Consider the following 16,194-nt stretch of genomic DNA (forward strand, 5'->3'; position numbering starts at 1 on the left):
CTTCAGTGGCTCTGTTATGTTTAAGACCACAAGCCATAATTCTGCCTTCCAGGCTGTGCTGCCCACAGGGTCAAGGCATAACTGCTGGTGTAAATTCACCTGCATTTCTCTTGACAAGCTTGAATGCACAATATGCATGCACAATAGGACATAAAATTTAAACAGATGTGGAGGGGGATATTCTTACATATAATTCCTACATTATACACTGAGCTTCAGTTTCTGAGGAGCTCCATGTCATGTCAAAATGGTTCTGCAATTCATGTCCAAATCTATAATATTTCAGAAAATAAATATTTCTACAAAAAGAATATTTTAGAACAAAAAGTAGAAGAAAAGGTCATCTAACACTTATTTGTTCCAATATATTCCCCCACAATCTCCTTCATTTCAGCCCATGTTTTCCAATCTAAGGGATGAATTAATTGGAAATAACTAGGTCCATTGTGGGTTGCTCATCATGAAAACAAGCTTTTGCTTGTCTAAGTTTGCTGGTGGTGGGGCTTCATAAAGTAACAGTTTTATTGACTAATGTAAATAGATAGCTATTAGTGAGTTACGCATTTCCTCCCAGCAATTTGAACCAAATCAGTGGAGGTAATGCACAAAAAGCTTCTTTGCTTTCTATTGCTTTCTCCTTTGCTTGTAGTTATGTTAATAATGAGCTGCTACGTTCTTGTCAAATAAATCATGACTCTCACTGCAAAGCTTTGGGCTGGATTAACTAGTAGTTTCTAATTAGAAAATCGGTGGACTGTGAACCCCGCAAGTTGGACAAGATAAGTATTTGGTAGGTCTAATAGGTTTAGGTAAAGACCCTTGGCTGTCTTGAAAAATAGGCCAACCTAGGTCATGAACAAGGTGGCATTTTTATATTACAGTTGTTTGTCATATACTCTAAAACCTACAATGTTGCTACCAAATCACAAACCTGGAAGATAAGAGGGAAGCTGGATTAAACCTTTAATCACCTATACCAGGGGTGTCAAACTCCATTTTATTGAGGGCTGCATCAAGGTTGTGTTTGACCTTTGGGAACCAGGGTGGGCGTGGCCAGGATGGGCATGTCCAGCTCAACATCACTCGTGTCAGGGGCGCCTCTGGTGTCCTGAGTGCTCTGCCAGTGAAAACGGGCTCCCAATCTTCGTTTTGGGCTGGGATGGCCTCCTGCAACCCTCTGCCAGTGAAAACGGAGCTCGGGAGGGCTCTTCTTTTTGCTGGCAGAAGCACCATGGCCCGGTCCTTCCCTGTTTCTAGGAGGATCCGACGGGCCAGATCTAAGTATCTCATGGGCAGGATCCGGCCCCCCAGACCCTGAGTTTAACATCCCTGATCTATACTTTTTTTTTCATACTAAAGTACATTTCTGACATTATTTATGGACACACCCTTAAAATACTTGCAGATATTTTCATTTCATTATTGCATAACAAGAATTACTATTGTTATATATCATAGTTATTGCAGTTTTGAGAAAAGAGACAGTGCAATTTTGAAGTTGTTAGGAATGTAAGTCACCTAACAGTTATTTGGGTTGGAAATATATAAACCAGGATAAACATTTTAATACTGTATCTTTAAGAAAATCCTAAAAGTGTAATTGGGTGTGGTTTCTCAAACGGCCATAAGATGGAGCCAAAAACCTGGATTGTCTTGTCTTAGTCTCAGAAGAGAGTGTGAGTGACTCTTTTTCCTTCTGTTGGAGAGTTTTCCCGTTCATTCTAATTGACTGATATTCATGGATTTGATGTAAGTCTGATACTGAACTGTTTTTTGACACTGGACTTTGTTATTGGATTATCCCTGGACTGAAAACTGACTGACTTACCTGTGAATGACTTTGGACTGCTTGTTTTTGAACTTTGCCTAAAACCTTTATTGAAAGTAAAAAAACCTACATTTACTGTACAGTGTATCTGTGCGCTGTGTGTGTATTATTCAAACACTTCTCTCAAATACGTCTCCCTGTATGCGCTCATTCTCCTAATGGGGAATTACCTCAACAGAAGTGATTCAAGAACCACAAAATGGAGAGGCTTATGAAGCCCACAAACAATAAGATGGTCCCACCTCTGTTTAATTCCAGGCTATTTTATCTGAAAATCTTGGAGGATATCCTAAAAAGAACATTGCTAATTAGTTAAATGAAATGATGGTGAACTGAGGCAACCCGGTAATTCACCAGAATAAAGATTACAAGGATGATCAGATGCAAAGAAAGGCAGATTTTTTGTGCCTTGAACAGTAGAAGAGGGAATTTGTTACGGTACCCATGAAGAAGTTCATCCTTCTCTCTTTAGGAAATACTGTCTGTCTGCTATAATTACCATAGGTGAATAAGAAATTCATCATATTTTCTTCGGTCATCCTCTATGAGACTAACAAACTAAATGCAACATTAAAATGCAATACTGTACTAAATCATCTAATGATTTTTTAAAATTAATATTAGTTATGGGGTGACAAATTTGATGTGCTGTAAAAGTTTTTAATCACATATAAAAGCAGGATATACAGCTATTAAATAAATTACATTGTGTCCATGTTTAAATACCAGTGCCATGAACTGGAACAATTCTTTAGGTTGCAGATCATGGGAACAGAAGATTTAACATTCCCCACCACCAACCCCATTCCTAAAAGGTCTGTAAGGGGCGTGCATAAGCGCAAAATCATGCCTACCGTCCCTGTCCTATTGTCCCCAATTATTAGCTCTTGGTTCTTGTATTTAAACTTATGTTTATTCTTGTTTCTGTTATATTGTAAGCTTTTGACAAATAAATAAAAATAAAAAATCTCTTCCCCAAGGTGTTGTTAGTTCATCCAGCCCAGACTAATAATAGAGGAAGTCTTTGCTTCAGATCTTCCTTTCATGTTTGTACCTGACAATGATACCGAGTGCAGTAGATATGGTTTGCTAAGACATGGTTAGTGTGGGATTAATTTGAACTATAAAGAAGAGATTTTAGTGTGTTTCACTGTATTTTCAAAACCAACTCATGGTTGCTGCAAAAAAATTTTTTTGTAGCATTAATTGGCTTGATGCACATGTTTTACTGGAAGATGCAGTTATTATGCTCCAATGAATGGGTCTTCTATTGTGGGGAACTAAATTGTTAACTCATGATCAGCTGCAAATATCTCATAGTCTTCCATCCACCAAGTGTAAAATAAGAAGCTTATAAAATTGTCTGAAAGATATATATTTTTTTAGAAATCTGTGGGAAAATCAAACCATTAATGGTTTAATAAATGTTTTGTATATAGAGATATGCTGCCCAAGGGCAAAACAATCTAAGTATATCTAGAATTCCTTCCTTCCACTGTGGAGATATTATATATCTAGAATTACTTCCTTCCACTGTGGAGATATTAGTCCACTATTCTTCTTTATAGAACAAACAATGGAGATATATAACTTCTGCATATGGAATACTTTTTTATGCCACATAGGTATTTTAAAGAATTTTGCCTTGAATCTTCTTATAAGGTTATAGACACCAGGAACAAACTTATATGGTCATGTGGTCATTCTAGGAAGCCGCACAAAAAAGAAGAAGCAACCTCAGCTTGGGCGCACATAACATGAACATGAATAGCCTTTTTGATGTGAAAAAGAGGGAAAAGCCAAGAGACTTATTGTACTACTGGACTAGTGAATTGGCAATCAGATTTATTTATTTTGATAAATTGATCAAAGCAGAGATCTTCCTTGCAAGCTAAGTCACAGAACAAAATAAATTTGCCCCAATCCATATAGTCTTCCTATACAGGGGTGGGATTCAATTTTTTAACAACCAGTTCTGTGGGCGTGGCTTAGGTAGTGGGTATGGCTTGGTGGTCATGTGACTGGGTGGACGTGGCTTGGTGGTCATGTTATTGGCTGGGTGTGGCCAACTCAATATCACTCACGTCAAGGCACGCATCTCCTCTCCTGGCCTCTCATGACTTTGGGGATGCTGCAACAGTCGTAAGTGTGAAAAATGGTCATAAGTCACTTTTTTCAATGCCATTGTAACTTTGAATGGTCACCCCACACAAGCAAAGTACCAGCAAAGGAGGGAAAAAAACTCCAGAGACGTTCCTGAGACAGGAAGTATAGTCCTGCCAAGAATGTAATAAGGGTTAAGGGAGAGGGAGTTTCTGTAAGCAACACCAGAACGTTTCCTTCCTGCCTTCCATTACAGGATTAGACCAGTAATTTCTTCTAACAACCAGTTGTCCAAACTGCTTAGAATGTTAACAACCGGTTCTAGAATCCCATCCCTGCTGCTATATATTTAAGTAAGAAAAAAATGTAAATAGATCCAAAATATTGCACAAAGTATATGCTTAATACATACCATAGCAGAGCCAACACGACTGATTTTTATAGGATTCCCTCGGCCAGAAAGGTCCAGTTGTGCTCTGTCCATCAAGTATAGGCAAGCATCCAAAATATTCTCTTCAAACTATATAAAAGAGAGAAATAGATCCATCACTAATTTTACATAGCAAAATAAACAGAAACGGGTTTATTTCAGCATGGTTTTAGCTCCATATTGGAAATGCAATATTTCTGTATACTTATAACTTCAGCTGAATCAGTACAGGAAAAAAAATACAGAAACTTATACAAAGTTTTTAAGAACATAGCATAGATATTTTTAACATGCTATCATGAATAAGCAAGTGACGGTAATATTTTCACCATGGCTATTGATGAATCTGTTGTAAAATTATTGCTGTAAAATTTGGATTAATTTCTGCTTGTTAGCTCAATTATTTCATTTATTTTTTTGTATCTCACCTTTATTATTTTTACAAATAACTCAAGGCAGTGAACACATCCAACATACCTTGCTCCTCTTATTTTCCTCGCAACAACAACCCTATGAGATGAGTTGGGCTGAGAGAGAGAATGGTTGGTCCAAAGTCCCCCAGCTGTCTTTCATGGCTAAGGCAGGGCTTGAATTCATGTCTTCCACTTTCTAGCCTAATGCCTTAACCAATAGATCAAACTGGTTCTCTTAACTTAAGCAGCTTAGGATATTATCTGAATCCCGAATCATTTTAAATATTTGTAGTTTAAGCAAATCAGTTTTATAAACCATGATTCGAAGTTGACTTGTTTTGGAAAACAATAATGCACCATTAAGATTTGTTGAGTTCAGATAAAACTCCATGTTTTGGCATTCTTCATGGCTAGATTGCAAAAGAAGTAGACAATCTTGAACACAATTGTGGTTCGCTCACATTACATTGAATTATGGTTTGACATAGCATCCCAAAGCATCCACTGTCTGCCTCAACTGTGTACCAAACTCTTTGCCATTTCCAATTTATTTTTCTATTGATGCTTATTCATGATATTAATATAAAGGCATGAACTTACCAAATAATATTAGTAACTTAATTCTTAAAAAATAGAAAACCAATGAATTTTTACAGTACACTGATACTTTCTAATAAATTTTGCATCATCTTCAAACAGTAACTAAGGAAAACAATTCTGGACATAGCTGACATATGTTGGAACGAGGCCAAACTTGCATATTACACATAATGGTGAAGTTTGCATTGGTAAACAAAGATAGGTTTCATATTGTACGTGGATCTCAAAAGATTGAAAACTACTTCTTTAAACCATATGTGCACATATAACTGAAACCAGAATAGATTCTTATTTTATTTTCTAGGTTTACATGCTAGAGCATGAAACTAGAGCCCAGAGCAACATTCAAATACCAATATTATTAATTTGGAACTCAAAATGGTGTATATGGTTGTCTTCTCTCACAGTCAACCTGTTGAGGTAAGAAAAAACAACTGCTCAAAGTCACTCAGAGAATGTGGTGGTTGCGCAGGGACTTGCACAAATCAGATATATTTTAACATATCCATAATTATAAATCATTTTCTTAAGAATTCTATGTTTATAGTTCTTATTCTTGACTGTGGATAATATGGCTTAAAGCAGCTGCTGTGACTGCCAGAGGTGTCAGTAGTTACCCAAAATATTAAAATGAAATGAAAATATTCCAGGTGAACTTTAGTACTAAAATATATGTGGCATACTGTAGAGGGCAGTAATACTTTCATTCTAAGAACATATTTCAATCATGTCTGATATAGTTGGAGCCCAACAAGTCTTCCAGTGTCCTGAAATTATCATCTTTGAAAATGAGCTCTGAAAAAAAAAAAGGACTGGGACCCAATGACAACAATGTCAGGAATAAATAGGGGGCAGAAGTGCCTAAATAGAACAGAATTCATTATGGAAGAACCTGCCCTATGGTACAGTTCAATTTGCTCAGAAGAAATTGCTTAGCAACCCAAAAAATGACACTGTCTGTTGGAAGACAATCGCAGAGATGGCGGTGAAGGCACATGATTTCAATTACAAGCTGTTCTATGTAGTGATAAACAAATGAGGTAGTGATATTTCCCTTACAGGCTGCATGAATCCTAACATTTTTGAAGTTTTCCTTTAAGAATACAAATTTATTCTCTTCTTTCTTTAAAAATGCTAACTGTCTGAAAACAGCAACAATATACAATAAATCTAATCTGTAATTTGTTAGGGTATAACACAATGGCGTACTCTTTAATACACTTGCAGCCAAGTACTGTAGGAGAAGATGCATTTATAATTGGTCATTTCTTTGCCTATGTTATCTATAGGGTATTTTTTTAATTCTTCTACTTATTCTTTTGGTACAGAGCAGAATATCATTACTAAATGATGAGTTATAACCTGATAATATGAAGCTTAGTCCCAAAGGAGATTCTCCCAGAAATATCTTCAAAAAGCTGAATGTTTATCCTTAAGGCTGACTCACATATCTCAATAGTGTACTCTTGTAAATTCTGGAAAAAAAAATACTCACTGGAAATCATACTTTAAAGAGGGTGGACAGTAATACTCATATGAATGGTGTTTTCAGTATTGAACATACTGATCCATTTTAAATGTCCAAATTGCCTGCCTAGTAAAGCAAAAAACTAAAAAAATAAAACATTCCCATATAACTTTAATGATAAATTCCTTTAGCTCTGTCAGATGCATTTTTAAAATTTTATTTTCCGAGCTGTGGCTGTTCTTAAGTCTGATTGTGTAAGTTCTAGTGATCACATCAATTATGTAAGTTTAATCAATAAACATGGATGTGATGCCCAGATATTGCCAAGTGTGTTTTATAATGGATTAATCTTTCTACATTATCAGCTTAGTTGGGTCACATAAATAGAAGAGAATATAAGTGAGAGTAACCAATGATCCATCAAGATGACACCTCTATCTGGCAATGTCTTGTTTCCGGGCTGCACTGTACTTTTAAACACTTTGAAGAATTTACAGCTCTCTATTCTAATCCTAAAGTCTGCCTGTTGCTGTATATCTGTAGTGTTTATTGAAGAATAACAACTAAGATGATATTGTAGCATCATTGTCCGAGATAACGTCTGAACTGTATCTCAATCATAAAATGCTTAGCTTGTAATTAAAGCAGCTAATTTCAGAAAACATTCTTCTTTCCAGAAGCTTGAAAATATATTATTCCAGTTTCTCCTTGTTATTTTTTATCATCTACTTTTATTCATTTTTTAAAATAAACTTTACTGAATTTTTATGACATTAAAAACATAAAAATATATATCATTCAATAACAGCTGTTTGTGGTGCTTATCATATACTTTTAGTAGCAGACCGACATTTCCTTGTCTTTCTTGTTTCTAACAAGTCAAAGAAGCTCTGTTGGTTCTCTTTTTTAACCATCCATCGCAGTCTGATGTGATTGGGTTTAGTTGATCTTTTCCTTGACATTAGTTTCTCTTTTTTCATCTCCTATATTTCCCCTTTTCACTCACTGCTTATTTCCCCTGATTTTAAAGAAGCTCTTGAAAATAGGAAAAATCCATATTTTCCTCAAGTTAATTACAGGGACATGACTAATTTTTAATATTATATTCAGTTTGGATGAAAAAGCTAAATAATCATATGCTTGTTAACACTGACATGTTAAATCATAATTAATACTGACCTTTCTATCAGTAATAAATTTCTATTTTTTTTTATTTGCAGGATTCTAAATTATCTAAACATTAGAGTGTTAAGAATTTTTAGTCAATACTGTACAAATGGCACTGTATAAAATAATACATGCGTACATTTCACAATACTATATTGTTATATAAAAATAAATTAAAAACAAACACTTTGTAGACAATAGAGTTAGGTTTGACTAGATAAAGGTTTTACCTTTATCATTTCTTATTTTCTTGGTGTAATGGTATGCCCAGAACTAGAGCGAGATTTACATCCTAACCATCTGAATATTTTTCCTGTATCGGCCAAGGTAAAGTCTTCCTGACTAGTCCACATGGGAACCATGAAGAAGAGACCAAGAGTTACTACCTTAGGAATCTGGGAATTAAATTAGTTTCTCGAGGCACCAACATGTCTACCATCCTTGTCCTATTGTTTCTTTTTTATTTTTCTTATATGTATCCATTTCATGTATCCATAACTATGTTTATACTTATACCTGTTATCTTATAATTGCTTGACAAAATAAATAAATAAATAAATCCTCTTTCATCAGCCTTCAACGTCCTGGAAGAATCTTGATTTTAAGGGGGTGTAGTAGCTAAGAATTTTACAGTTGGGCTGGATCACAACACTTAGCTCCTAAACATTTCATGTAGCATTCCAATACAACGTATTACTATTCTGGACTTCCTGGAGCAATTTGCCTGCTCGATAGAAAGTAACTTCTCAAGTTGTTGTCCATCTTGTCCATGATGCTTTTCAGTTCTGGGTCTGCTTCTATTGTTTCATTGGGACCACTGACCTTTGGGTTCATTGACAAGATGACTCTTTAGTTTTCAATTCCACTTACATCAAGTTAAGAAAGAATCTGATGGAATTGAAAAGGTTCTGCATAGTACACACCCTGTCACCAGTTAGTGAACGAAAGTGAGCAGTGCGGATCCCAGAGATACTTTTTCAAGAGACAACTGGACTTTCTGGTTTTTCTGTGAAGATGTTTCGCTTCTCATCCAAGAAACTTCTTCTGTCCAATTGCCTCTTGAAAAAGGATCTTTGGGACAGTCATGACCTGGATGACTGAGAAGCTCCATCGACATTGAGCAGAGGGGAGCTAACAACCAGATACAAGAAACTGTGATAGAGCCACTAATCAAGACTGAAAAAAGTCAGTAATCAGAGCTAAGATCAATGCTGAAGAATCAAGATTGATATGAGCTTTTAAAAAGCATATTGAAAAGATATTCAAAATAGAACTGGAGATCACTTTCTAACCTTATCCCCCAAAACCATGGGTTTAAGTTTAAGTTTATATTTAAGTTTTCTGTTACTCCAGTCCCACTTTATTTTGCTTTCCTTTATGACTTTTAGACGTCAGATCCTATCCAACTTTTGCCTGAAGTTTTTGAAGCCAGTCTGCTAGACTCCAAAATACAAATTACATTTCATTTTCACAGCTCTTGCTATCAAATTCCAAAGTGACAGTATCCCTTTTCCCCCAATGCTTCTGCCAACATTCACTGTCAACCAATTCTTCCCTGATGGTCAGGTTTCAGGAGGACAATAGTTCTTCTTGACCCTTCTTCCACCTTCTGAGAGATAGACTTGATAGCAAGACAAATCAAAACATTTATTGGATGTTCCGTTTTTAGTTGAGTTCGACCTCCAGCAGATGTCAAAGTAGTTGAGGGGGGAAATTTACTGCTGTAAGCTTGCTTGTATAAATGTTTCATCATTTGTTCCAGGATAACGCTTTCTAGTCAGCCCCTGCGATATCATTCTTATTTCTTCCTATTTCTTGTAGTCTTACTCAGAACCTTCAACAGGGATCTCATCCTTAGAATTGTGGATTTGTCTGCACATTTATACACTATTTTACATTGAATTCTAATTAAATGCTTTATTTCTGTTTGGACTATTTTTAAAAAATATATTTAAAAATATGCATTGTTGGATAACTAATTAATAATTAGATAACTAATTAATAAATAATTCCATTATTTTGTCATTAAGATAATGTTAAATTGGTCCAATGGAGGTCTAAAAGCTAGATATTTTGCATTATCAGTATCTAATAAGACTTGTGGAAAAGATATACCTCAAGAGATCTAGATTCTAGATTGTTGGATTCTAGAAAGAGAGAAGAAGAAATAAATAAGATACTAGTTCTATTTTGTGGATTTTATGAACTTTGCAAGCAGTGATTCACTGCAGCAATTGACAGATTTGATCTCTCTTTCCCTATTTGAAATGTCCTTGATATGGAGATGATTTAGAATCCGCCTTATGCTAGATGCTGCTAAATGTGACCAAGCAGCCTATTGTCATGCTGATGAAATAAATGTTATCTTTCATTAATGAAAATATAGGAATCCACATTTGTTATCTTGGGTGACGGGATGGATCAAAGGGGGTATTGTGCCAAAGCGGGACATCTTGTTGGAATGAATCAACAGATGAATGAATGAACGTATGCATTTTTGTGTGTGGGGATCAATCAGCAAATTACAGTTGGCTGTAATCAGGACAGATGTTATTTGGGCCAGTTCCAAAAAGCTGACTGAATATGAAATAGCAGAATAATGGGTACTGTGTCTAGAGGAGAAATCCTTTTCTGAACCTTTTCACTTCAGCTTTAGCCATTTTGCTGATAATTAGCATCCAGAAACTTGGCAGAGAGTCTTTCTTCTCAGTACTTTCTGACCTTACCATGGCTTTTGTGTAACAAATAATTTAATCCTGTTAGCCTGTTTGAACAGCTTGCAGGGGTTAGATCTGTCTTCTGAGTGATTCCATTTTCTAACCAGAATGAAGTGAATGGGTCATCATCACTGGTAATTCTAGCTTGGCCCTCTGGCAGTTGATGGATAGTATTCCACAAGGCCTTTATCACAGAGACTGCTATCATCTATAATCTATAGGAAGCTGCTGACAGAAATCATCGAGAGCTTTGCTGAGGGGCATCATAAATAAGCCAATGCTGTACCCCCTCAAGTTACATACTTCATTAGCTAAGCGTCAAAAACCAATTGTCTTATTTCTAAACCAGTGTATTGAGGCTGTGGTTAAATGAATGAGCTGAAATATAATCTAAACAAGGTGGAAATAAAGCTGATAAGAAAACCTAGCACTATACAGAGCAGGTTGTTCTGCCTGTGACAGATGAGTCAATAAACCTTATGTCTACTCCAAGAATTGAGAGATACTACTGGAACCTACTTCATGCTTAGGAAAACAGTTATACTACACAGCCTATATGAAAGCCGTTCTTCTTTCCCAGAGGCAAGAAATCTTTCCATGTTTTGACCCTGTAATCCAGAACCTTGAGAAGGATCACACTGTGCTTTACACAGGAATTGAATTGAAGATGATGCAGGTGTCAGCTAATATGGAAGGCTGAAGGCTGATGGCTTACACATTTGAACAGTTCTGCCCTGCATTTCCTGGAAATTCTGGAATGGGATCCAGTTTCCATGGATATTGTTCCACTTAGGGTATTCAATAAAGGAAGCTTATGTGCCAGAAATGGATTATTTCTCTGATACTGAACTTCTTGCAGTTAAGATAATAAAGGAGATAGGAGTCACAATGATGAAGTTCTGCCTAGAGACCAAATTATTATCAGCTTATCCTATATAAAAAAGGATTGGGCTCCACAACTACTGCCTGAATCTGCTAGTCCAACTGCTCCTATAGATGTGCTCTAACCTAGTTACCTTCCAAAGAGCTTTTCTTCTTTCACTGATGATAGTTGCCCAGTAATCTTAAATTAGGTTATGGAAACCTAGTCTGAACAATTTGGGGTCCATTGAATGTTTAATTCAATTAGAAAATCATGCCAAATTGCTTCTTCAAAAGACCTGGAAGCTGATGAATACCTGTTAAAATTACCATAGGTGTTTATGTACGTATTAGATACATAAAATAATTCAAGACAGTGTGTACAACACTTTCTCTTCCTTTCTTTCTCCACAAGAACAACTCTGTGAGATAGGTTGGGCTGAGAATAAAAGACTCAAATGGTTTCTCTGGTTGAACATGAACTAGAACCTAAGTATTCCTACTTGCCGTCCAGCATCTTCACTACTACTCTACACTGGATGTCTGAGTTTGAGTTGTTGACCATGGTTGCTTTTAATGAGAAACAGGTAAGATATGTTCCACCGCTATTTATATTTTGTTGAGTTTTTTTTTTAAAAAAAAAACTTTTTTAAAAAACCTGCTTTTCAAACTCATGGTGTCACAGTGGCGTCATGTGACATATCAGGACTTCCCCCCGTTCACTAAACTGGGCGGGGCCGGGGCCAGCACATGATGTATCCTGTCCATGGGCTGTGAGTTTGACACCCCTGATATATAAATTTTCTCCATTTATATTTGTCAATTTATATTTGCCTCACAGATAAATCAGAATAAAAATCTGTAATAAAATCGATATAAGAAGCGGGTGGTTGTTTTTACAAATAATGTGGTGTAATGGTTATGGTTAAGACTTAAAAACCAAGCAAAAAACATGTTTTAGTCCACTCTTAGTTGGATCATTCTCAGCTCACTCAATCAGTTCAACCTACCTCACAATGTTGTTGCTGTAGGGAGGAGGAAATGTTGTGCATGCCATTTTTAGTTGTTGGAATAAAAGGTGAGATATAAATCTAATATAAACACACATATGCACATCATCCATCTGGACTGAAATGTTCTAGACTAAGATACAGGCTCAGTCCTTTCAAACTTTTATTCCTTTGATTAATTCTGTTATGTATCACAGGCAATCAGCCATATACCCTTATTCATTTTCCTAGGTGTATTTTACTAAGCGGGAGTGAATCAGGTTTCAACAGGATCAATCTATTTGCTAGTGCAGAATTTAGGGGTGCAGCATTTGGTAGAAAAGCTATTCTTCATTTATTTCAAATGGATTTACCTGACCATAGTTCCAGCTCCTTGATCGTATATTTTCAGGGTCCCCATAGAAAATAACCCCAAGGTCATTCAGGACATACTCTTGCCTTTCTTCTTCTTCATCCATAAACACTGCATCCTCTGCATCAGATTTTTTATTATAAAAACAGGTTAATACATGTACTTTGCTAAGAGTAAATATTGGAATTTAGTACAGCTGAATGACATAAGAAAAGGCAGCCTTTTGTTCATCTATCATAACACATAATATATTTTCTCCTCACACAATTCTCTGCAGTTGGAAATGAAGCATGCTCCAAATTAAAAAGAAAAAAAGTAAAAAGAAAAGAAGGATCACAACTCTCAACTATTTTGAGCAAGATCTGTAAAGCATGATTAAATTGTCACCTCTTATCAGGCACTTTATGATTCTGGGTTATTAAGCTGAAATGTCTGAGAGTTGTGAGAGCATTAAGCTCCCACACGGCAGATCAAAGAATTACTTTGAAACTTCGTAATTGTAATTGTGAGCAGTTCTACACAAAAAGATTGAAAGGATTAACCTCTTTAGGAAGAGTGGCACAGCATAACACGCATGAACACGGTCCCTTTTCATATAGAAGGTAGACTAACCACTTAGTTCACGTGATGATCGAGACACAAGGAGGAACATTTTATGATAGACAGCTCTTTCTGGTTTAGGCTAGAGATGCTGGAGGACCGCACCAGACCTACATATTTAATGAATTAACCCAATTCACATTACCTAAATTATATTTTTGGATTTTGGATTATCTTAGCTCCCAAAAAGTATTCTATGTAAACTATGAATATTAAGGAAAGTCACTAGTCCTAAAGGACTCTACATTAAGTAAATGATTGCTAGAACCTGCCTGATCAGCAGATCCAAAGTTCCCGGCTTTGTCATTTCGGAATATCATGAGCTAAACACCTCTTTATATGTCTACAAGTGGAGCCTGACTGATATTTTGCCATAATTCCATCAGGTTTTCCTAAAGAACGGCATATGTCTTTCTGAGAACATTAAAAAAAAATTGGCCTGAATGCATCCCAAACTCAGGCATCTTAAGTTTCATTTTTTGGAAGAAATGATGATACACAGATTGTCTCCACATATCACTTGTTGTTTTTTTAAATGATGGGTGCTTAAATATGTAAAGCAAGGCAGTCTTTCAAGGAATGGCAGAATACATGTATAAATAAAAATATACTGGGATTGCATTACACGGTGAATGGAAATTCTAGCACAGTCCTGAGGAAACTGTCACATGTTACAGGTACATCACGGTGGTGGAGGAAAATATTAAACCTCCCCTCCCTCCACATTTCTCCCTCTATCCTTTTCTTTCTTTTTAATTGAAAGCTTTAGATGTGATGCATTTGGAATCATAATCTGTTTGCTCCTGTCAAAGGAATAATTCAACATGGCCATTCTGTCTCTGCCATTCTCTTTCTCTCTCATTAATTGTATTATATTTATCTGACAGGAAGATTAGAGTTTCCTCAATAAACATCCATTTCAATATGATGAATGGAGGCAGCCCTAGGGTGGGGAAAATGTCTTAAATTCAGATTTTATCCGCCTTTTAGATAATATTCTACTTATATTTCTATATCTATCTATTTAGATGCAAACTTATTTAACCTGGCATCCTCTAATAATTAGACTTCAGCTTCCATGAAACTCTAATGTTAAGTGGCAGGGGACTGGAGAATAGTTGTCTAATTGTAGTCATTAGTGTGCCTACCTGTAAACTTCTGGTAACACAAGTCGGATGGTGAACTTATATAAAGAAACTGTAGAATGAGACAAACTATCTGGACTTCTCAATTGCATCCCTTTAGAAAGTCAGATTAAGGTTCTTTTTGAATAAATTATAATAATACAGTTGCACTTAAGATGTGGCTGTTATTGTCATGATCATATACACACTGCTTGTGCCTTACCTTTACACCAGGGATTGAACAATATGTAAGTATCGGTGTCTGGGTTTCGTCTTGTTCTGAGAATGCCCATTGGAGTCAGCACTGCAACATACATGCGGAATTTTCCCACAATGCAGTCTGCAGCTGACATAATATTCAGGGCCACAGAAGTGTTGGCCTTGTGGGTGATCTTAGCACCCCATTTCCCACTTTCCAGCTCTTGAACCAAAGGAACGCGGATGTAAGTGCCTTTGTTTTGTTGTGGGTATCGCCCTGCAGGAAGAGGAAAGAGAGTTCATTAACTTTGTGAATGAGAGTAGCAAATGAAATGCTTCCTTTCATTTTGACTGCCTACCGTGTTTCTCCAACAATATGTCCTCCACCAATAGGAAGGCCCAGCATGATTTCTAGGCATGAGGTGAAATTAAGCCCCACCCCCCAAATTTAGGCCTATTCAAACCGTGCTTTTCCCCACCATTTCTCACATCATTCATTAGAACTACACAAGGTGAAGAGAAATGGGCGGGGGAAGGGCGGGGGGGGATGGGGAGAAAACTTCCCTTTAGGAGTGCCCTGCAGGTAGCCCAGGCTACAATACCCCAATAGCCGATAGAAGCTCCCTGAAGGCAGAGTCCCCAGCTGCTTCAGGGCGTGGCATGGCGTGGGACTCTGCCTTCGGGGAGCTTTGCATCGGCCGATAGAAGCGTCCTTGTGGCGAGGTTCGTGTGTATGGGCCACTCTAGGTGGGGGAGGAAATTCCCCGAAAAGCCTAGCCACTTTTTCAGGGGTCAAAAAAAAATAAGGCCCGGCCTTATTTTGTGAGAAACATGGTAGCAAAATGTGGACTCACATTTACTCAGTGTTACATCCATTGCATTACAGCAAAAATAAGTAAGGTATCAACAAGTATAATTCAGCTCTCTTTCATTAAAGTTTCTGTCTTTAACACTTTTTATGTTACAAAATCAAATCTACCAAGCCAAGATTTTACATCATTTCCACACAATATATTTCTCCATGTTGGTGCATTCCACATGTTCAAGGATGTCAATTCCCAGAATTCTAAACCAGTATCTGCTAAGAATTTTTATGACCTTCCCCCCAACATATTTGAAGGACCCAAGTTGGTCTAGGCTACACTGAATAAAGACACTGAGTTTGATTGGTCATATGGATAACATTTTTATTTTGACAGAACACCAATAAAAGAACCCAGGAAATATAATTACAAAAATGCAGTCTATATTTTAATGGCCTAACTAGGAATAAGGTGTAATCAGATGTACCAAAAGCAACAACCCAAAAGAGAGGGTAGACAG

The 16,194-nt window shown here is 36.6% G+C and overlaps 1 protein-coding gene across 1 annotated transcript in view; it reads right to left on the reverse strand.

Annotated features, from left to right (window-relative positions):
• F13A1 (coagulation factor XIII A chain) overlaps positions 1–16,194 on the reverse strand; it is a 101,091-nt gene that overhangs the window by 43,578 nt on the left and 41,319 nt on the right. Inside the window, exons 4-6 of the mRNA XM_026715054.2 lie at positions 14,897–15,148; positions 12,951–13,069; positions 4,344–4,451 (exon numbers count right to left, since the gene is read on the reverse strand). Coding sequence (XP_026570839.1) covers positions 4,344–4,451; positions 12,951–13,069; positions 14,897–15,148 — 479 coding nt within the window. The remainder of the gene's footprint in view (positions 1–4,343; positions 4,452–12,950; positions 13,070–14,896; positions 15,149–16,194) is intronic.

Source organism: Pseudonaja textilis, chromosome 3 (assembly GCF_049901715.1).
Source record: "Pseudonaja textilis isolate UNSWEBS1 chromosome 3, rPseTex1.2, whole genome shotgun sequence".
Classification (NCBI taxonomy): domain Eukaryota; kingdom Metazoa; phylum Chordata; class Lepidosauria; order Squamata; family Elapidae; genus Pseudonaja; species Pseudonaja textilis.